The sequence below is a fragment of the Gavia stellata genome, chromosome 4 (genome assembly GCF_030936135.1).
Source record: "Gavia stellata isolate bGavSte3 chromosome 4, bGavSte3.hap2, whole genome shotgun sequence".
In the NCBI taxonomy this organism is placed as follows: domain Eukaryota; kingdom Metazoa; phylum Chordata; class Aves; order Gaviiformes; family Gaviidae; genus Gavia; species Gavia stellata.
The window spans coordinates 54090835-54113735 of record NC_082597.1 but is presented as its reverse complement, the minus strand read 5'-3'; the positions used below and the strand labels follow the sequence as shown (position 1 = coordinate 54113735).

The 22901-nt window shown below is 42.9% G+C and overlaps 1 protein-coding gene across 1 annotated transcript in view; it reads right to left on the bottom strand.

Annotated features, from left to right (window-relative positions):
* The window catches only part of UTP20 (UTP20 small subunit processome component), a 65964-nt gene extending 43358 nt beyond the window's left edge, over nucleotides 1–22606 (bottom strand). Inside the window, exons 1-21 of the mRNA XM_059816308.1 lie at nucleotides 22562–22606; nucleotides 21811–21891; nucleotides 20940–21006; nucleotides 20611–20743; nucleotides 19936–20124; nucleotides 18436–18517; nucleotides 17225–17362; nucleotides 16667–16822; nucleotides 14845–14991; nucleotides 14183–14317; nucleotides 12657–12734; nucleotides 11799–11977; nucleotides 9668–9823; nucleotides 9051–9139; nucleotides 6492–6597; nucleotides 5163–5313; nucleotides 4676–4738; nucleotides 3463–3621; nucleotides 2351–2427; nucleotides 1390–1469; nucleotides 459–702 (exon numbers count right to left, since the gene is read on the bottom strand). Coding sequence (XP_059672291.1) covers nucleotides 459–702; nucleotides 1390–1469; nucleotides 2351–2427; nucleotides 3463–3621; nucleotides 4676–4738; nucleotides 5163–5313; nucleotides 6492–6597; nucleotides 9051–9139; nucleotides 9668–9823; nucleotides 11799–11977; nucleotides 12657–12734; nucleotides 14183–14317; nucleotides 14845–14991; nucleotides 16667–16822; nucleotides 17225–17362; nucleotides 18436–18517; nucleotides 19936–20124; nucleotides 20611–20743; nucleotides 20940–21006; nucleotides 21811–21891; nucleotides 22562–22606 — 2555 coding nt within the window. The remainder of the gene's footprint in view (nucleotides 1–458; nucleotides 703–1389; nucleotides 1470–2350; nucleotides 2428–3462; nucleotides 3622–4675; nucleotides 4739–5162; nucleotides 5314–6491; nucleotides 6598–9050; nucleotides 9140–9667; nucleotides 9824–11798; nucleotides 11978–12656; nucleotides 12735–14182; nucleotides 14318–14844; nucleotides 14992–16666; nucleotides 16823–17224; nucleotides 17363–18435; nucleotides 18518–19935; nucleotides 20125–20610; nucleotides 20744–20939; nucleotides 21007–21810; nucleotides 21892–22561) is intronic.
* Nucleotides 22607–22901: the final 295 nt, after the last annotated feature.

Genomic DNA, 22901 nt, shown 5'->3' with positions numbered 1-22901 from the left:
ATCTGATATGTGCATGCATGCAAGCACACCACTGCTCTCCCTCCAGGGGCAGGAAATTGAATCAGCTTCTAACAAAACCAGCATTTTACCCATCTTGGGGGAAAATATTTCAGTCTTCTGTGATTCCAAATTAAAATGTAGTTTAATTTTTAGAAAAAGGAAGTCTATTTCCACTGAAATCACTCCCTAATGGAGTAATGAGGCTGTGACACTGATGAGTCAATAAATGAGAGGCTGAGCAGCAGAAATGTACTGCCAGTTTCATTTCAGCCTGCTTCTTGTGTGATGTTTCTAACAGAATCCACATTTCAATCAAAAGGTTATCTTAACTGGAAACAGACATCTCATCAGCCATGCATTCAGGAAATAAAGTCTATAGTGGGATAGCCATAGACTTAAAGCTCAGCAACACACCGAAAGCAATGTGTCCTCTCAACTGAAAAGTAGATCTTACTTACCTAATAAATCTCAAAAGAAGTGGGGAAAGTTCCCTCGACCTAGGTTCCACTCTGTCTGGAAACTTATCCAGTGCTTTCCACAGTAGAAAACGGAAATTTGTGTGGTCCAGCCGCTCGCTGCAGTCTGTTCTAGTCCTCAGCTGCTCCAGGAAGACAGTCCCCACTCCTCTCTCTGGCATCTTCTCACTTTCTATTTCAGCAATGCTTTCCTCCTGTTCATCTAGTTCATTTTGCAGCTCCATTTCTATAGAACAGATGAAGAAAATCTCTTCAGGTTACTTCATAATTGCCAGTAGCAAGGTATCACTCCCCCATTATGACAGCAGTACTTCTGGTGATATCTGTTTAGACAACTGTATTTATCACTGACCTGAAAGACCTGCATTGCTTAGAAAGTATTCCAGGATGCCTTACAGCCCTGACGTGTCTCAATTAATCTCAGTTCTCTTGAATAACAGAGAAGTCCACAAATGGCTGCGTGCTCATGGCTCTACTGTGAAATCATAGATTCCATACACCCATAGGTAAACCTCAACAGCACACTCAAGAAAGACACTTTTTGCAGGAATTCCACTGAATCTATGGAGCAGAAAGATGGTCAGCCCCATTATACAGGTTTCATCATTGTTCCTTATCAGTTTGGGCAGAGACAGCCTTAAGCAGGGATGAAACTGCTGCATGGCTTCACAATCTGCAACTCCCTCCTCTAATGCAGGGGCCTTTTGTATCTGCTTCTTGGTGTTCAGGATAGAAGGAGACACAGTTTTCTCCCAAGCCTCTCCATTCCTGCCCTGGACACGACACTGGTAGTCAAGAGCCCTGGTTCTGAATTCCCCCATCACACGTAAATTTGGGGCACATAAAAACACAGTCATGTCATTCACAGTTAGCTGGGTTACTGTTGTAACAACATTTAGGAGCCTTGACTTACCAGCATAGGTAGCAGCCCTCTCCAAATGTTCATATAAGACCTTCCAGAACTGTTTATTCTCCATTTCCTTTGCATAAGAACTAACAAAGCATAAGAGAGCATGAAATTAAAAAGGGAAAAAAAAAAGCCATGCGGCACTAGGCAAGTTAACAACTAACACAATCAGAGTCTTTGATCACTGCTTTAATGTGGGTGTCCAAAGCCAGGACATTTGGACAATACAGCTGTAGCACTTCCTTGCCTTTACTCATGGATCCCAAGTGTCAATTGTTATTAAAATAATCTTCTTGTATCTCATGACTTCAAATGAATTCAAATTGAGTAAAAATGTTCTCAAGCTTTCTACTGACTTCTGTACAGTAACATCATATAGAACCAAAGGAAGAATTAGCATGGACGTATCTTTCGAAGAGCTGGTTTAATATTTTCTCATTAATTCAGTAGTTTGAATGGGAAAATCCCATTCTTTTTAATCATGCAACAGAGGGGGAAAAAACAGGAAGATAAAGCCATGCTGAAAGCAGACACTGATTTCAGTATTTAGCTCAGCTGTCACCACGGTAAGTCTTCCCTACTCTTTAGTAGGATTTGGAGGTTTTCCAGTAAGGACAGAAAAGTCAGAGACAGGAAAACCGAGAGGGACTTCTTGCTCCTTTAAATATTTGTGAAATACTAATCAAATCTTGCTACCTTTGACTCAAAACTCTGATGCTATTTGACTGTATTTGTTGCAAGTTCCTTTTAATAGTAGGAAAAATAAGAAACTAAGTTAAAAAGTAAGAGTCTACACAGGTTGCAATTTATCAGAGATCAAGTTCATTTCAGAAGATTTCATATGAAGGTTCTCATGCACAGATCTCTCCAAATTGGACATTTTTACTTCAGCTTTTGTTCACAGGACAATGGAAGAAATGTTCTGTGAGACAACCACAGAGTGCAGCATCCAACCGTATATACTCACGTTATCAGTTCAATTACAGGATCCCAGAGAGGGCTGAAGTTAATATAGAGCATTCCCAGTAAATACCGAAGAGGCACCTAGAATGACATACAATTACCATCTGTAAAAAACAATAAAGACCAACCAACCTTCTCTAACCTTTCTTCCTCTTAAAGAGGAAACTTTGATCAAAGAAGTTCTCAGAAGTACAAGTAATGAAACAAGTCACACACATCATCATTCCTTGTCTCATAGCTGCATGAGGAAATCTAGAGCCCATTTTCTATAAGCTGCCCTGAGATCTAGTCACCATACCACAAAAGTGCAAAAACCAGTTCACCACAGCAGATGATCTGGATTGCCTGCCTCCCTCTCAAACTTCAGGGCTGCCATAGCAGCATTAGGGACCTCAGAAAGAGGAAAGTTTGCCCTGAGGAGTCTTCATTGCACTAGACCTAGAAGCGTGTCCTCCGGACTGGCTCCTTGCTGACCTACATGCAGTAGGACTGACATACAACCCTTCCTCACAGGAGTTTACAACTCAAGATGAAAAAAATTATACAGGTACAGCAACGGCCACCAAAATAATAAAAAAACCCCTCCCATCAAATCCATGATCATTTAACTAGTGAAACTGTGACCCTTCCAACATCTAGAAAGCGAGGTCCCCTTTAGCTCAGCAGCAGTGGAGATTCAACCGTCACAGGCATACAAGATTTTCACCCTGCAGCAAGATCCAGAAGCTAGGCTCTCCAATGGCCAATGGGAGTCCCACCAACGTTCAACCATGCTGAGAGTATGGCGAGGTCATGATTTTAAATTTGCTCATGACTCACTTCTCCCTGGAATCATTTGCCTTCCTTTCCATGACACCAAAACTTGATTAATCTTGTTGTGGGCCATTTATCTGGACACCACTGTTGTTCTACTAAATATTCAAGAGAACACAATAGTCCCAAGGACAATGGGAGCTGTGATCCCTACTAACAAGTAAGTTTTCTAAAACCTAATCTGGAAGGTAATGAATTTTTTTATGAACTCTTATTAAGAACTCTGCAATCCATGTCATGGAGTAAGAACATTCTCTTGGAATAAAGGAATGTGACAACTGCTTTTTGACAGTAACTACTTACCTCCTGCAAAGATCCACTTTGTATTCCAGACTGCACTACATCACATCTTAGTTTCCTCAAATGGAGAAGTTTCTCTCTGTAATCATTCACTGTTGCTGGCACAAGTTCTGCTTGGAGCAATATGGCAAATATTGGCTGGAGCTCCCCTGTGCCATCACCCTGAACAAACAAGTCACATGCATTTTGTTAAGAATATCCTTTTCTCATTGAAAGGTATTTCAACAAAACTACGCAGAGTCCCAGCCATTTTGCATCACAGAATCATTAAGGTTGGAAAAGACCTGTAAGATCATCAAGTCCAACCATCAACCCACCAACACCACACCCACTAAACCATGTCCCACAACGCTGTGTCCACACGTTCCCTGAACACCTTCAGTGATACTGACTCCACCACCTCTCTGGGCAGCCTGTTCCAGTGTCTGACAACCCTCTCAGTGAAGAAGTTTTTCCTAATATCCAGTCTAAACCTCCCCTGGCGCAACTTGAGGCCATTTCCTCTTGTCCTGTCGCTAGTCACTTGGGAGAAGAGACCAACACCAACTCCCTTTCAGGTAACTGTAGACAGCAATAAGGTCTCCCCTCAGCCTCCTCTTCTCCAGACTGAACAACCCCAGTCCCCTCAGCTGCTCCTCATAAGACTTGTGCTCCAGACCCCTCACCAGCTTCATCGCCCTTCTCTGGACACGCTCCAGCACCTCAATGTCCTTCTTGGAGTGAGGGGTCCAAAACTGAACACAGGATTCGAGGTGCAGTCTCACCAGTGCCGAGTACAGGGGCACAATCACTTCCCTACTCCTGCTGGCCACACTATTTCTGATACAGGCCAGGATGCTGTTGGCCTCCTTGGCCACCTGGGCACACTGTCGGCTCATATTCAGCTGGCTGTCAATCAACACCCCCAGGTCCTTTTCTGCAGGGCAGCTTTCCAGCCACTCTTCCCCAAGCCTGTAGCATTGCATGGGATTTTTGGGACCGAAGTGCAGGACCCAAGGGATTTGCTCTGGTTTCTACCACTTAGGGATCAAAACTCACACACTTGAAAACATCAGGAGGCAAGGGGACAAAGAGATAAAACTGGAATGTGAAAGCACAAAAGCAGAGGACAGCCTCTACCAGACACATGCTTTGTTTCTGCAAAGTGGAAAACAGTTCACACACAACATCTAACACAGATGGCTTTGAAATGTTAAATGAAAAGTTTTAGCCCTACCTCAATCTGTGTAGAAGGTGGATTCTCAAAATGGTTTAGAATTCGAACAGTCAATAGCCGGACCTATCCAAAGTTAAAATGTTAGAAGCATGCAGGAGAATGCAGGCAATATATGCAGACACACACACACCTACACAGAGGTGAATGTTTTGCATAGGAGGCTGATTTCACTAGGTTCCTCCTCAAGCTGAGAAACGGATGAGCTCCTGTAGTCTAGCAGGCAATTCAGAATGAATACATTAGGCTCCTGCTCTGGTTCACCTCTAGGGAAGAGGCAAGCTTCTCAGGGCTAAAAGTTAACCTCTGTTAACTCATGACCCATGGCAGCCTCTTAGAAATGGACACAGTCCTAAACAGATACTATGGAAGTAATAGCTTTTATACAGTCACGTGTTCCTCCTTTCAGCCTTTGTCATTTAACTCAGTTTACTTAAATTACATAGCTAAAATACATATTATCTTGCACGTGCTCAAAAAAGCAGATTACCTTGGAAACACCAGTGGAAATATTAGGATGCAACTTCTCAAACAAGTCCATTAGGTTCCCTTGAGAAAGGGGTTCCTGGCAGCCACACAATGCCAACCTCGTGTAATAGAGATCAGCCAACAGCAAGGCAGAGGGGTCTGAAGGGAAAGTGCTAAAACAACAGAGTGTTTTATTAGAATACAGAAAGCACTGCAACAATACAGGTATTTGAAAATAAGGCAGTAGTGACAGTAACAAAAAAGAGAAAATTCCACATGACTTCAGACTCTGGTGGCACCAGCAGGACGGTGAAGTTAGACTTCACCAGCACACTGGCTTGCAGTCTCAAAGCCCAATTACCTATGACAGTCCAAGAGGCTTGAGATTCCTCCTTTGTCCTAATCAGGCCTGTCAAGCTGGGGCTAGCAAGCTGGACCCCACCCCCCTCCCCAGAGCTGCAGAAAACAAATCTGCATAGGTCAGACAACGGCTGCTGCTATTGCACACGTGTCCAGTCAGTGACCAACTGCAACAGAAAAGAAATAATCTGGGCTTAGGTGAGCCACCAGCAATCCTGCCTGCCCTCAGGGAAACCTCCTTCTACTACCTAACATCCCTTGCACCAAGTGAGTTTCACATACCCAGCCCAAAACTGGCAGAAAAGCATTACACTGAAGCTTGCTGCCAAGACTTCCTGCTTGATCTGGGCAAGCTGTTTCATCTCTAATCATGCCTCAGACATGGGCACCATGATTTCGTGACAAACAGGATGTTTTGAAGCTCAAGCCACCAAAGACTTGGAGATGCTCCAACCCAACAGTAATAGGAGATGACAAGTTCAGCAGGATTTGCTGGAGAGAGATCAACAGTCTCCCTCAATCCCTCCAGCCACTCAGTTAGGTGTGCTAATTCTATGTAGAAGAGAGCTACAATAAAATGGAGCGTACAAAACCTCCTCCCATTGTGGAGCAAGCACGCACATGCGTATGTAATGACATGGTGGAATCCCAACACCACCAACAGACGGCAGAAGTTCATGCTTTTGATACAAACCAGAATGCGCTGTTGACGTCTCTTTTATCATTATAATGTAACACAGTTACTAAGTGTAGTGCTCCTAGGCAAAACTAGAACCAACGTACTTGACACACTACCCTGCACCTGTCTAAGAAAGCTTCAGTTTGCAGAGAAAATGTCACTGAACAGGCACTACATCTACCTGGTTCTCCAAACAAACAGTGCCTACAACATTGCTACCTTACATAACCACAATACTGAAGCAACATGCCAGCGTAACAGAACAGGGAACACACATCATGAAGGAACACAGAACAGGCAGAGTTTACTTACGTCACCAAGCTCTTGACACGCTCCACAGGTAACAAATGGAGTATTTCAGAAGACTCCGCCAAACTAAGAAGAGTACTTACAGCTTGGCAGGCCACAAACAGGCTTCCTGGAGCAGAGAGAGAACAAGAACAGCCTGTATATTTACTCAGCTCTCAATGACTTGTGTTTGTATGGTGCTTGCGCATCCTGAAATGGCTGGAGTCACAGCAATAGGGTAACATATGAATCCCAGAACTGGCACGTGTATTTTCTAACCGTTATCATAACCCATGAAGGAAATGCTCCTCTGGCTATCCAAGTAAGTGCCTACTCCAGCGAACCAGCATTGAAAGCTGCGAGTAACTCCCAGTTTGCATCTGTTTCCGTCACACCCACGTAAACAGAGAACAGAGATCTGGAGCTAAGCACTGCTGCAGAAGACTCAGACAGCTGTACGCTACAAATGGCACTCAGAAACGAAGAAATGCTGCTCAAATTGATATGACTGCCACAAAATAGAAGCAAAAATATATGCTGATGCTACCACACAGGTGCCTATAAACTTTGGCACTTCAGCAATGCACTACTGTATGAGACCTTCAAAGCTGTCCCATGTACTTAAAGACTGAATATTTCTTAGTGAATGGAAAGTCGGTTTGCTGAATTACAGCAATCGTGTCTCCTTCCTGAACCTCTCAGCCTCCTTTAGGGATGGAGGGTTTCCCAGAAGTACAGGAGAGCCAAAGCCCTTCCAGGTGAGAAAGGGGAAGGGCAATTCCTTTCCCGTGCAACTCCTAAGTTAGCAAGTAGGTTGTTTAAAAAAAGAATAGTAATTCCCTTCTCCTTCATCTCTTCCCAAGCAGAAGAAATACTGTACCTAAACCAGGCAAATTGAAGAATGTTTTTAACGGATATAATTTTCTTACATGCTGCCAGCTGCCATGGAAAAGAAGGGGTAGTGAGCATTCATTTCCCATTTACTCCTTTGAAAGCATCCCTCTATTCCAAGTTTCTTAATTCCCCCAGGTGTGTGCTGAATCCTGCTCACCATTAACCTCCATAATGTGCTCCTCAAAGAGAGGAGGAGAAACAGAAAGCAATGGCAGGATGAAGCTTTCTGCATCTACAGTGTAAGGGCACAGGTTCCCAAACTGTAATCTGCACACCATTTCGTAGTACTATGTCTGTGCTGGACAAAGATAGTGGCTCCCACCTCACTGTGGACACACCTATATGATCAACAGGGCAAGCACTTCCATACAGGCACTTCCTGAACAGCTGCCAGGGGTTACTTGCTGTTGCTCTGTCCTTGTTCGCAAGCCTGCTTCCCTGCACTCCACGGCAACTGTAGAAAAACACCCAGTTCTGGGACTTGCACTTTGCCTCAGGCTGCAGAGGCCAGGCAGGTCAAACAGGGAGCACAGGGCTAGGATGTGCCTTGCACAGGCAGTGAAAGACGACTGGAATCCTAGTAGAAGGTGACAAAATTGTAGAGATCATGGAGCTGGAGAGAGTGCCGGAGGATGAAGAAAGTGTCCAGGAACCCTAGTTTGGGAGGAGGGCGAGGAAAAATAAGTAAAGAAGTGTAGGATGGGGGCAACAGGAGGCAGCAGTGTAGGACTGAGGTTGCATTTGTTTTCTTTTCTCGTATGAGCAAAGAAAGAAAGAGCAACGCGTCTCTTGCACACACACACAGAGCTGGTGCAGAGCTGCTACTACTGCCACCAAAGATGAGACCCAAGAAAAGAAAGTTTGGGTATTCCTTTTTTAGAGTAAGTACATCGCCACTAAAATAATCACGACAGCATGCAAACCCTGCAAACGGGACAGAAGAAGGGGCTAGATCAAGAAGGACCATGCTTGACAAAGACTAGAGAAGAAAAAACAACAGAGTCAACTGGTGGATACGTTTAGGAATGTTAATAAAGGGGTTATAAAGGGAAAAGGCCAGACTCTAGAAAAGCCCTTTCAAACCAAGGAATGATGAATACTGAACCTGGGGCATTCCAATACTTGCTTATACAAGTATTGGATAAGCAAGTATTTGCACAAGGCCAAATACGTGCAATCCCCCTGAGTAACAATGCCCAATGAAAACTAAGTTAAAACATTTTTTTTCTGGACAGACAGGGAAGACAACCAGTGACCACCATGAATTGGTGCTGTCACTTAGGTCAGAGATGGTAATGTCTCAAACTTTACACTATAGCTTTGGAATAGTCTAATTGGAGCTGCTGAGTCAACAGTCTCTTCATTTGACTGCTTCAGCCTGGACCTGGTTTAGATTGATTTCCATCCTCTTTTTTCTCACTTTATTCTTTTCCTTCCCAATTATCTCTGCCCTCCACTTTGCAGAACATCTGCCGCCCCATTATTATTATCAATAGCAAATGCAACATCGTTTCCTGGAGGGTGTTTCCCCCCAAGCTTTGCTTTTCTAGTTTTACTTGAGCTGATCAATAAATTTGGATACAATGCTACTGCTATTCATTTTCATGCTTTGTGTCATCAAAAAACCTGCTTTATATTTTTTTAATATATCAACAAAAATCAAATAAAAAGGAAATAACCTTAACTGACCTTTGCAGAGGCTTCCTTTGTCAATGGCTGTGAAGACACTGTCTATAAAACTTGTCACATGGGGCAGAATGTTTTCTTTGTCCATTGGTCTGTCCAAAATAAATGGGAAGATTTTTATCTCTATGTTACACTGACACCTACACACCTATGAAAGCTTTCTTTAACATCTACCTTGTATTAAATTACAGATAGCTCACCCCTAGTCTGAAACCCCCAGCAAACCATTTTTGGTATTTCCAATTCATAATTTAAGTTGTAGTATTCATTGAACCTTCCTTCCACTATTCCTTCCATACAAGAATGCCGTAATTATTGAAAACATCACTGTCTAGAAAGGACAGTGCTTAAAACACAGAAACTGAAATGTGTCAAGAACATCTCTATGTACTAGAGCATTAAATTCAGGGAGTAGGCAATCAAGAAACTGGTATTCTATTCCTGACTTTACTATTGACTTATGGTATTTTCACACAGCATTTTTTCACCTTCTAACGCCTGTTTCCCCGAACTAGGGTTAGTAATTATTGTCCTTTCCTTAGTAAGATGATTTCTGACAGATAATGAACTAGACAGTACTACAGAAATACATGACAATAGTACCTTAGAATATCCCTTACCTAATATGTGGCAGTACAACCAAAGCAACCCAAGGCTGTGAAAGGTCCGTGATATCTTCCTTCTCTGGTAAATGGATTAAAGACAGTACATGATCCAACACTGGCACTTCTGCCTTTCCTCCTTGTCTTTTACTTGTTTGTTGCCTTGTATTAGAGCTAAAAATAAAACCAAGCTTTTTAGTAACCCACCACTGCATATCAAAGATTGTTCCTTTTCCTCCCATGATACTTAAAATTATGTTTGCTACTTCTAGCAAAAAGGACTTGGACAACCCAAGGGATTATTTTCTTTTTAATGTCCTCCACAGCACAAAATATCATCCAGTCATGCTGAGGAGCACAAAACATGGCCCACAAGAAATGTCAGGTCTTTATTTCAAGTTCAAATAATATTTCTAGAAGGAAAGACGCTAGTTCTTAGTTGGACACCCTCACAACTAGGATATATAGCCTCTAGGGGCACCTGAGAGTGGTCTCTGTGATTACTGTTAATAAACCATGATCACGCTGACATAGATAGACTAAGGGATGACAGAAAACAACCAGTGAGGTGAAAGTTTGGGGACTTAAAAGGAATCACAAGCTGAGCCCAAATCAATAAGCCTATCTATAAGCAGAAAAGGTTGACCCCATACTGGAACATATGAAGGAGTACTTCACACCCCATGGACAGCAATCTTTCCATTCCACCCAGTGTTTGCAAGACCACAGTTAGAAGGCTGCATTCAAGAAATACAGAAGCTAAAGAAAGACAGCATCAAGAATCACTAGAGGTTTAAGAAACAAAATTTATGAGATAAACCTCAAGCAATTAGGATTGTTGGTCCAGAAAAAGAAGATTTCAGATGCTTCTGATAATAAGAGCCTGTTATTTGCAACAGCTGGATGCAAAGAGTAAGAAATAACCTGCTCTTTATGTACCCTGCAAATAAGATAAGCAGCAATGGATTTAAACTGCAGTAAAGGAAGTTTAGTTCATACACTGTGGGCCGTGGAAAAAAACCCAAAACAACAAACCGCACCTGTGTAACCATAAAGACAGCAAAGTACTGGCACAGACTGCCAGAAGCAGCTTGTGCATCTCCATAATTGGAGTATTTAATAACAGTTTGGTCAGACATCTTTCAGGACTTGTTCAGGACTTGCTAATTCCATCCTAGGTAGGAGATGGGGCATGCAACTCTTGAGATGTCTCCCAGCCCTAATTTCTACTACTGACAGCATGAGCACAAAGAAGTCCCAAGTAGGACCAAGGTCCTCTCAGCTATGTATTCCACACCATTGAAAATCCAGAGAGATCAACAAAGAAACCAAGGGAAGAAAAATTAATTTAATTCTTTTGACTCAACCTTCTGTTCCCTAAACCATAACACCTCCACTTAATGAAATAAAAATAGGAAAACCCACAGAGTGGATTGCTTTTAGGAAAAATAAAACCTTACATAAAAGGCAATACAGGTCACCACTCTGCAGGTGAAAGTTTTTAAATATCTGAGCTAGAGTGATTAGAACAATCGTTATCAGTCAATTAGGAACGGTCATTCTATGCTTGACAGTGGTTACCCCAAATCTTTCCCAAAGAGGCTCCAGGGGGAAAGCAATGATTTCACTGCAACCAAGCTAGCTTTGCAACTAGAAGCAGTCAAGCTGTGCCAGCACAGTGTTGCACCTGGATTAATTACATGCCCTTTGGTACCCAGCTGTGCTCTATGGTAAGACTATAGTACTGCTGCCAAGCAAGCTTCTGGACAAGATGTATGCATTCAGGGAAGAAAAATGGGGCACAGGCAGGAGGTTAGTCTTGATGAGAACCTGGACTGCAGCGCTCACTACAAAGATTAACTGCCCAAGGGTGCAGCATGCATCTTGGTGTAACAAATCCCCATTACACACCTACCGCAACACTCGCTAGTCTTTTTATATCAGTGATCACCTTTCCAGAGCAGTATCTCTTCTCAAATAGTCTCAGAAAGAAAAATGGTATCCTACTGTATCACTTGGTTTGCAGATCTGCCAGCAATGTTGCCATTTACCAACTTGAGCAAACACCAGGGGGCAACTTTTATGTAGCTCTGCACTGCCTTCAGGCCTGCAGCCATATCTAGTGTTTGCTAAACTTGAGAAATCTCACCTGACAGATGATTCAGTGAAAACGAGAGGATACTTTTCAAATGCCATTGAACCAATGGTAGGAGGTTCTGCTTTCACCAGAATGAGTTTAGCCAGAATTGCCATTGCCTCATCCTTTGTAAGGGCATCTGTGTCAGAGAAGCAATGCTCAATGTACTTTAGAAAGCATGGAAGAAAATGCTGAAGGAAAAAAAGAAAAAAAAAAAAAGAAGAAAAAAGTCAAGGATTGGTAAGTCTTTTTAAACATGATCAAATCTACAAAAAACACAACACCAGCCACAGAGGAATCCAAATACTCACAAATGAGCCAGCAAAGCACCAGACATATCAGTCCTGGTGCCCCAAGGCACCAGCACACAGACATCCTTTTACCCCAGCAGAGACAGTGATTTGATGGTAAAAACTCAGTTTGCCCCAAATCTAGTCTCATCAGGACATTCCAGATCCCCGAATTTACTTTCGCCTCCCACTCCATTTAATTAATTTGATTCCTCCCAGATCACCAGTTCCAGGCCTGACCTATCAGACATCCCGTATTCTTCATTTCCACTTACCTTCTCTGGAACTCCTTCTCTTCATCCCATCCACAACAAGCCCACCCCTTTAATTCCCAACAGACAAGCTCCTTTTTGTGAGCACAGATACCTGTCACCTCCTCCAACACTGAGCACCATTACCAAGCTTCAACACACTGTCATAGGTAACCTCTTTCTTACCAGATCATGCCAGAAGATTAAATAAACATCATGTCAATATACAAGAATGCTTCAGCATACAAGGCAGGTAAATATACTAGGGATTTCCCAGTTGTTCCCTTTGGCAACAAAAATAAACAAAATGCACAAAAGCTTCCACCTACCCTCTCAAATTGCTTCATTGTGAACATCGCTTCGGAGAAGTCCAAAAGAAAGCGCCGTTCAAATCCACTTGCAAATACCTGCAAGATGCAAATAAAAGGTTGACAGGAACATATTAACAAGAGATATTTCATAGTCAACTCTCCGTTACCCATGGGACATTATTTCCAGTTTATGAATCAAACATGCTTTGAACTGAGACACCCAGCCTGGCTCTCTGTTCACAGCTAGCAAGGCTTGTTAGTTCAGGCACACACAGCAATACTGTTTCCAGTGACAGTTCAGGTACAGAAAAGCACAGCCCTTTTTAACAAACCCTGCTTGATCCAAGCTGGCTCTGTGCAAAGACAGCTTAGGTATCTCTTTAGCATGATCTGGAAAATGTAAGCTGAAAGTTCTAGGACTGCAGCACAGACACACCGACTGGTAGGAGAAAGCTTAGGCCCAAAAGATCTTTCAACTCAGCATTCTTCCTGTGTAGCAAGTTGCAGAAAGCTTACCACCTCATGGACAGAGCCAACCTCTCTATTTCTGAAGCACCCAAGATAGGAACAGTCCTTTGAGATACCCAGGATCAGTGCTTCTCAACACTGAGATGTGCAACATAGAAATACACACCCAGATCTCCCTTTCCCAGACCCTTCAAAAGACAAGGACAACTTTAAGCCTCCTCCAGTTTAACAGACGCCCACACAAATATCCTCAAATGTTTGAAGGACCATGTCTCCTGAGCAAAACTGGACTCATGCCACAGGCACAACCAATCTTACTTCAACACAAGCCAACACTGAAGACCAGATGAAATTTGATCTTTTTTAAACAATTGCAACAGCCTCATTTTCCCATTGTAAATCACATGAAATCTTTTCTTTCAAATATTTTTTTACATGCACAGTACAACTATGGTCCACACTGTAAATTGCAAAATTATAATGTAATGTAACAGGAAAACTGAAGAATTAATACTTCATAGTAGCATCTCCTATTAATTTTTGCAACACTGCGTTTGATAAGAATGTATGCAGCTAATCCTGTCAATACTTCAGGAGCAACAGTAGTACTGAAATATGCCTACCCCTGTACATTCTAAATCAAACTGCACTTGCCTGAACCTTGTCCACAAGGCTAAGCCACGCTGACTAAGTGTTTGGCAGCTTAGTGAAAGAAGTACATTTTTCACTAAGTCCAACTCACTGACCTGCTTTATAATCTAAGACAGAACATATCCCTTCTCTGTTCTTTCTCCTTTCTCTACAGAGACTGTAGGTATTTGAATCAGAGCCTGGTTTTCATTGCAAACACGTCTGCCACAATGGCATTGCTACACTGACAGTCTGTGTGAGGCTGTCAAGGAGTCCCAAGACCACAGCAGGCATTATTTAATGCATTGGGCAGCCCTTATCTATGCAAAAAGGCTAAAGGGAACCTTATAGTCTATTTCCTAGCCTGACGTGGAATGCCCTGAAATCAGCCTGCTCTAGGGAACGTGAACTCTGGGATTTCTGCTATAAGCAGCAGTCTTTGTTACCTTCTCAATAGCTTCCTTGGTCAAAGAATCAGGCAAGAAAACATTCTCAGCCAACAGGAATGCAGAAATGGTGTTCAGCAGGGTCTTGCAGCAAGATGATGAGAGATCTGGTGTTTGCAACATTTTCATTAAAGTCTGAAATGAAAGAGAGAGAACTGATGTTTGTCTATGACGACGGTGATTGTCTGGTCTGAATGATCTGGACAGCGCCTGGAGCAGGAGGGCATGGTGTTCTAAGCTTCAGTCCACAGAAATGAATCCTAATAGTTCTGTTAAAGTTTGAAGGCACTAAACCTACATTTGAACCCAATGGGGTCAAACACACGTGAATCTAGTAGAACTGCTGTACCATTGATATGGGAGGGTGTAGGCCTCCTCCACAGTGGCAGGAGCTACAGCTCAGTGTGGTCTGTAGCAGCAGCACCCTGCTTTCCCCCTTGCTCATTTAAAGGAGGACTACACCAGCATTACAGTACAGAGGTAAATTCTCATGGGATCAGAGAGGTAGCGATACTCACAATAAATGTGTCTGTTCACTCAACTCAAATCCCAAGCCCACTGATACATCAGAAATGTGTATGAGTTCTTCAGCTGACCATACCTCTTCAATATTCAATTGCTACTTCTCTGGCACATCGGACAAAGTGATGGGTCTGACCTACCTGACAGACGTCTTCAGGCAGTGAGATTTTGGAACCATTTGCATGTTCCACTAGGATCAGATATGCTTGCAGAATCCTTTCCATCTGCTCTGATGCCATACAGCAGTTGGCCTTAGTTGTTTTCCTCTGCAAGTCTAAGAGTGACTCCTGTTTAAATAAAAAAGGAAAGCAAAATATTTCAGAGAAATTATCAGACCCTGTTTCACTTACTGCTATTTGAAAGGCATTCTGAAGAATCAGCATCTCATCTGCTTGACAAACTATTGTTGACTCTCTTGTTCATGTTCAACAAACTAAACCTTGCAGAAACAGTATGTAATTCCGATTATGTAAAAACACACATCCTGGACTCCTTGAACAGAAACACAAATACCTCCCAAGATGAGGGTCTTCTGAAAGGCCAACACATGACATACAAAATAGGAAAGAGGAAGAGAAAGAAATACTTGGCCTCAGACCCACAACAGTATGGAAGCACCCAGCTTCCACTGGTATTATCAGAGCTTAAGTACTTTTACGCTTTATGCATCATTATGCTAATGTGGATGCTGAGAGGTTACTCATATAATCTACATTATACAGATAATGGAGCTGCCCTGGATCACTCCCATTACTGTCCCTTTCTGTGCAGAGAATACAAACTTCCATCCTTGATCTTATAAACTGAACCCAATTTAGAGAGCTATCATAGACTACGTGAATATTTCCCTCTGAGCAAGATACCCCCATGCACCCACCAGTTCCTAGGGTGAAAAAACAAGCCTCATTAAAGGAATTACGTCAACCAATTTCCAAGATTTCATCACCACTCAGATATTGAGTGATTCAGCTCTCAGGCATACAAAACATCCAGGGGCAAACCATTCTGTAGCTAATGACAGTTAGGCAGTAACTGCTATCATACTGGGTGAGGTAGAAGGAACAGGATGGGGTTTTCTGGGAAACTTACAGGGAGAGAGTTCCAAGAAAGAACAAACAGGACTGTTTACCCATGCTGGAAGGGCTACCCTAAAGTTCAGGTGTACCATTTCCTCCAGTTTCCCATTTCACCCCTCTGAGGAGCACAACTGACACAGACTATGTTGTCAGTTGCAAGAGGTTTCAATCCCCCTTAGCAAATCCCAGTCTCTAGTAAGAAAACACCTAAATGTTGGTCAGGTAAGTCAAAAACACTTGCCAGGCCCTTGCTCATCATTCTGCATCACCCTGACCCAACACAGCACAGCCCACGGCACTCAGTTGTGCTTCCTCAAACCTCAGTGTAACCCCCAAGCAGCAACATAGGAACACTTGGACTGAAAACACTCTAATTTTCAGTACTTGTCTCCAAGGCTCAAACTTGGCTCTTCAGGTTCAGCGCAGGTCTTTGCTGTAAAGAGAGCTGCAGGGCAAAAAGCTTCCTCTTTATTGTCACAAAGTGGTTTTGGAACCACCAATATACCTAGTTCAGCAATATAAAACAAACCCTAGCATTCCCACCCCAGCAAAGGGTCTGCAATGCCTGTCTCTGCAAAGGCAGATCCTACAAACTCTCCTTGCCTGGCCATGGGACTGAGCTCCAAGTCTCGCACACAGCAGTTCCATTCTCACTCACAGCACAGCCACCAGGGCCACATGGAACTTACAAAAGAAGGGTGGGATTTTTGCCATGCACATGACACTGTATTTAATGTTTCCAAAGCAGAAAAAAAAACAGTTCTGGTCCAATAAGACACAAATACTTTTCCTGATAAGTGCAAATAGTTTTTTTCAGAATAGAAAAAAAAATTTTAAAAAAATCATTAAAAAAAAAAGAAAAAGAAAAAGAAAAAAATCAGTGTACCTCCAGACACTTGAGGACAATGTTAAAATGCTCCTTATGGATATGTACTACAGCTGATCTGATCATCCACTCAAAGGCTTCTCCTACAGTTACCCACGGTAGTTCAATTTCTTCTTCGGTAATAGGTCCCAGCTTTAACAGAATTAACTTCATAGCCTGGACAGGAAAAGAGCACATCATGTCCTCATACTTAGAAAATAAATCTAGCAATCCTAAAGTTAGTTAGTGCAATACACTACTAATATATTCCAATGATCTCAATTCTTTCTAGAATGAATACAGGAAAAAAAAAAAAAGGCTATCACTTAAAATCTGAGATATCAGCAAGCAGTACTATTTTAATATACAGGAACACTGCATAGGAATTACTAAAAACAACCTTCCTATCTCAAAGAACATTCTTAGAAGAAGGCTTTCAGATCCTATTAAGTAGTGAACAGCATGCTTATCACCAAGGATTCACTGAGGTGAAAAAGATGACACTCCATGGTTTCACTGAGTGCTGCCTAAGGCTCCATTACAGCAACATTTAAACCAGCACCCTTTTCTTGTCTTTACCGTCTCTGCACAAGAGTGGAACATGTTTCGAACACCCTTGCACATCTCAAAAAGTAGCTGTCCTACACCTTCCACCTTCTCAGGGTGCTCCCCCAGGTCACGGAGCATTAAATTGAAAATTGCATTTTTATCAGAAACCTACAAAACACAAGGAGAAAATAAAAGTTATCGTCTATTTAGAGCTGCTAGATGGACACAGGCAATTAAATGGCTCCACAGCACTACGTTACTCTCCCAGCCCTGCCTTCCCACAACAGTTCAAACTCATTATTTCTGCAACCACCCAAGGAAATTGAAAGGAGAAAAATTATCAGCTATTCAGTCACTACAGATCCCCCCAACACGTACACACGTCTACTGAGGTCACTGCAGCTGAAATAATGTGCTTTTGATTATTCTTATGATTTTAGAGTTAAACATGTGCATAAATGCACCAGTAAACTGGTCCCAGCTGGAACACAAAGGTTGCTGCACTGGGGTGGAAAGAGACGTGTATCAGCTGTGAATGCAGGATCCAGTCATCCAAAACTATAACTACGCTTGGGAATACTGCAAGGATATCTGGCCCAAGACTTTAAAACTCTCAACTTCTGACAACTTCACCTGAAGTTCAGCAATTTCTGAAAACAAGCAATCAGACAAATGTGCTTTATTAAGGTCTCTCAGCTTAGGACAAAAATAGGGATACCCAAATTTGCTAGCCAGTCTCAAGAATCCCAGCTTTTGTATATTTTGACTAAATAAACAACAACAACTACCACTCCCTTTCCTTACTCCATGAAAGACTGCTGTCTGATCTTGACTGAACATTATATACTTTGATTTTCAGGAGTGCAAAAAGGTTGTCACAAGAATTTCAGTTCTACAAAGGTCTTAAAGCATTAGTGAAGAACCCAGTGAGCAAACGTGCATTTACAAATTAAAGCCTCGTTTTTGCAAGATTACCTTATCATTTCTAGTCATTTTAAATAAACCAACCACAGACATTTGGTTTCACTGCTTCTAAAACAGAGTGCTAAGACCTCTGTTTGCCACTGCTGATATGGAGTGCGTGACATTCTCAGTAAAACACTCACTAAAAATGACAACTTAGGACATGCTGAATGCCAGTTCAGGCCTTGTTAACCCTTCTTTGGAGAAATCCTAGTATTACGCATTGAATCTAAGAGCTACCATAGAATGGAGATTGCATCAAAGTACGAACACCTCACCTTTCTCATTAGAAAGACAAAACTTTCAGCAGCAAAGTTTCTGATGTGAAGTTTGTGGTGAGCCAGCAGGGTGCTGTACAGGCTATAAAGACACAAAATAATCCACTGTCGTAAAGGCAATGCAAGAATTGCCACCAACTGGTTTCAACACTTATGTTTTCAGTTTACATTGCCACCTTTTATGAACACTAAGAATATGTCCTCCTAGAGAGGGCAAATACCTTCCTCAACTCGATTTCCCACTCTCCCCAGATAAAGAACAGAGCTTTGCAAATAAGGTCAAACAACAATGCCAGGCAAATTAAGCCGCATTCAGAAATACCTCTAAAATCTCTGGAACCACACAAATTCAACTGCAGCATCAAGATTTTCAACACACATACTCAGCAGCAGTAAGTGAAACCAAAGTTGATTTGATAAGCCAGATTTGTATTTCACTTGAGCCAACGGGCTCTCATGTGCACTTAAAAGTTTCTAAAGATACAATTTACAGGGGTGATAAATATTTGCAGTTCTCTGGTAAGTATCAGTAACAGTTGCAGGTGGCTCAGCACATGTTCAGTGCAGAGTCAGTGGTGCCTCAGATTCACAGCCAAGCAGATGTTTTTTGAATATGCCTGACAGCTTTTGCTGGGTTGGGGAGGAAATATATAACCCCTCTTTAGCTCCATCTATTCCAAAGTGAAATCAGGAGGAAGTAACATGGACGCATTTGCTATGACAAAAAGAAGAGACCTGCTACGGCAGCAATGTAAGATTGAACAAGCAGTCATACTGGGTCAGGCCAGAGGTCCATCCAGCCCAGTATTCAGCTCAGAGACTCCCCAAGCCAGAGGTGGCACCGATGCATTTGGTAACTCCCTCCAACTTGGCCAGTTGCCCTTTGAACCTTTGCCAACTTTCCACATTCACAGCATCCTTCAGCAAGGAGTTTCAAAGCATACAAAACCGTGCATACCTCATCTGCTCTCTCATTAAACAGACAGGAAGAAGGGAGAAACATAAAGGGGAAAATGCTGGGAAAGGAACAATTAAAGACTCAAAGGAATCCATTCAATGTCTTTAGTCTAGGTGTCTGCAATTAGGAAAGACATAAATGATACAACTATGACTGAGGTACTTGACAGATCCTCAAGAGACCTGTGCTGAATTTAGACTTGGTCACAGGTTTGCAAGACGACTCTGACAATCCAGTGTCTTTCTGAGCTTTGTTTACCCAACTGAGGTGGATGCTTCCTCTCCTATTGCCACAGGAGAAAAGGGGACCAAAGGCCCAAATCTGCAGCCCAACCCACATCCCTCCTCCAATACAGTGACCCACGAAAGTCAGTAGGATGTCAAAGGAGCTGCCTAAGATAACAAGGCTCAGAGTCTCTCAGAAAGCAGGGAAAGCATGCTAACAAGTATACTGATGCACTAAGCGACGTATTTGTGTGGCATTTACATTTCTATAGCATCTAATAACTGCTGATCAAGACAGCCATTAAACACGGCTTTTACCTGTATATGTTGTCTATGTCCTTCACCATCAATCTCCACAAGTATTTGTAGAGATAGGAAAGAGATGTAAAAGCCCATTCCAGCAGCTCTGTGTCCCGTGTATCCAGTAACTTGATAATGGCCAGGAAAAAGTCATGAAAGTGAGGATAGAAATCAGCCTGAAGATCTCGAGCTAGCTGCACCACTAGACTGTGTTTCAGAAAATACAGCAGTGTTAGTGCATTTCAAAAACAAACCAATAAAAACTTAGTCAAACATTGCATAATCCAGCACAGCCTCTCTCAAAACACAGACAGCATCCCTTTTACTTCTAATTTTTATTCAAATATTGGCTAATAGGCAGCAGTGCATGGGAAGATTCTTAAGATTTAAAAAAAAAAAAAAAAAAAAAAATCAAGCAGACAACACTAAGCAAGACAACATAAATTATTAACATCAAACAAAGCACATTAATACTCTGCCTGACACTCAGTAAGCACTCAGGATAATTTGCCTTGTCATAGTTATTTTTTTTAAAGACTTAGAACCATAAAGCTCTATCAGGGAAATACAATCACTTTGGGCATCTCAATGCTATATTTTCCTCAGGTACAATAAAGAACACTCACAACAGGACTCATGCTTACTTGTAGTACCGTCAAGGCTTCTGACTACATTTTGTCACCATATACTTACTCTAATAGGGGTTGATAAGCAAGACTGCCTTCAACTTGCAAATGTATCTTCAAGCTCTGCACAATGGCACTCTGGTAATAGACCAGCTGGTTGAAGGACTGGCATTTGTCCACCACTTCATTGTAGAATTGCACTGTTCAAACCACAAAAGAAAGACCCTGAAAACTAGTCCATTTCCTGGTAAACATGTAGGATGTTAAAGAATAATAGCTATCCAGAGCCCAATCCAAAAATCAGTCAATAGAAAATATCCCATCGGGCTCTGGATGCAGAAGAAACGTATTTTAACAGTTGAAGAAAAGCAGGAAACATGAATAAAAATGATATACCAAAATGCTGAGTGAGGTTCAGCTCCCTCCATTTCCGTAGACCTTCAAAAAAGTACGTTTCAACCTCCTGTCAAAACAAAGATAAAACAATAGCCATCAACACTAATGAACGTAGCCTGTAAAGATGAGAGGTTCACATGAAGAAAACTATCAAGTGCCTCAAATATTTGAAGAATACTTCAAGAAATCTTGATGGCTTAATTTCAAAAGGTGCTATGGAATTTCCCTGAAAATAAGACTTTTCTTCCTATATTCAAAACACATTTGAAAATATTTTCTGGCGACAGGACTTGTTTACATAATTGCTTTTTAGACCTCTGTTGACTGGCCTTGATAATCTAAGACGCTGAGCCATAGCCCACCCAACACAAACGCCTTGGGATTTCTTTTGGCATCTATTTAGTGGGAAGTTCAGAAGAACAATCCAGCAGGCCAGGAGGTAATAACCTGCAAAGCACTATATTCACAATGATGATCTATAGGACACATATAGACGACCCTTCTTTATGATCTATAAAGAGACATGCATCCCCTTTGTACACATGCTGTGAGGACTGCAACTGTTCAGCAACCGTAGGCCTTTGCAGGTCCGGACCTAGGACTGCTGATGGCCACAGCAGCATCTTCATGCTCAGAAACACCCGCAGGCCCACCGGCCACATGGAAGCCATCAGGGTGATGTTGTCAAAGAGTCTCTATGGCAACACTGTGAAGCAGGTCAAAAAGTAAAGGGGAACAAAGCATGAAATGAGGCTCCAGGAAAGGAGCTTCTTTCCCATTTCCTCCTGAATAAATTTCTTATGCGAATCTTTCATGGAGCTTATCTACTTATCACACGATTTCAGAAAATGACCACAACCGCTGTTCTCACCTCAGCGTAGCTTCCAGTTCTGTCAATCCGATGAATAACATCAATATTAACATTGCTTAGGCGCTCCGAAAAGGTAAGAAACTGTAAAACAAAAACACATATATGATTTTTGAATTTTTTTTTTTTATTTTTGATTCTGAACACGGACTTTCCAAGTCCCTCTCATAGCACACACGCTGCAAACAAAAAACCCACTTCTGAAGACGAGCTGCCAGATAGTACCTGTCAATCTGTAAACAATCGTACCAGAATTTTAAAGGAAAAAAATGCTTAAAATGCTCACAAGCAGGACCGACCCTCTCCCACCTCGCTCTGCATAACCAAGGCTCACACCCCACGTATCTCCACAACACGGTGAAAAAGATACAGGAAAACCTATCCAGGCTTCAACAGACCGCCCCGCTCTCCCCGTTCTGGCAAGAACATCTAAGTCAATACCCCCACAGGATGTTTTTTTTTTTTAAATTAAATTAGGTCAGCTTTCAACACGAAGGCCACGGCGTGCCTGCTGCGTAAGCCAGACGGTGACTCGGCTCACGGAGGTGTCACCGAGTGCCGGCGAAAGGGAGAGAAGCCGCACTTCGGCGCGGATGTCTCAGCTGCTCGCGGCCCTGTCCCACCACCCGCCCTCACGCCTCCCTCCCCAGCCCCACTGCGGGAGCCGCGCACTACCCTTAAATTAGTACCGACGACGAAAACCTAAAGACGCGGCCGCGGCGGCTCGGCGCGGCCCGGCCGGGCGGGCGCTCACCCGGTGCGTGTTCCCCGACTTGTGGGCTGAGGACTTGCTCTTCATGGCGGCGCGGACCACGCGGTGCGGCACAGCCCCACACCGATAGCCACACGTGCGGCCCTACGCGCCGGGCGCCGCCATGCCGGCCAGGGGCTGCTGGGAGGAGGAGGCGGGCCCGCCGGCGGAAGGGGCGGGCAGCGACTGGCGGGGGCCGGGCGGTCGGTGCTGAGCGGGACCCCGAGCCAGGATCTGGGGAAGGATGGGACCGGCAGCTGTCCTCACCTTACCTTGACAGGGAGCGGCGTTTCCTTGAGGACTCTGGGCAGAGCAGCCCACCTCCGCCCTCTTCTCTGCGCCC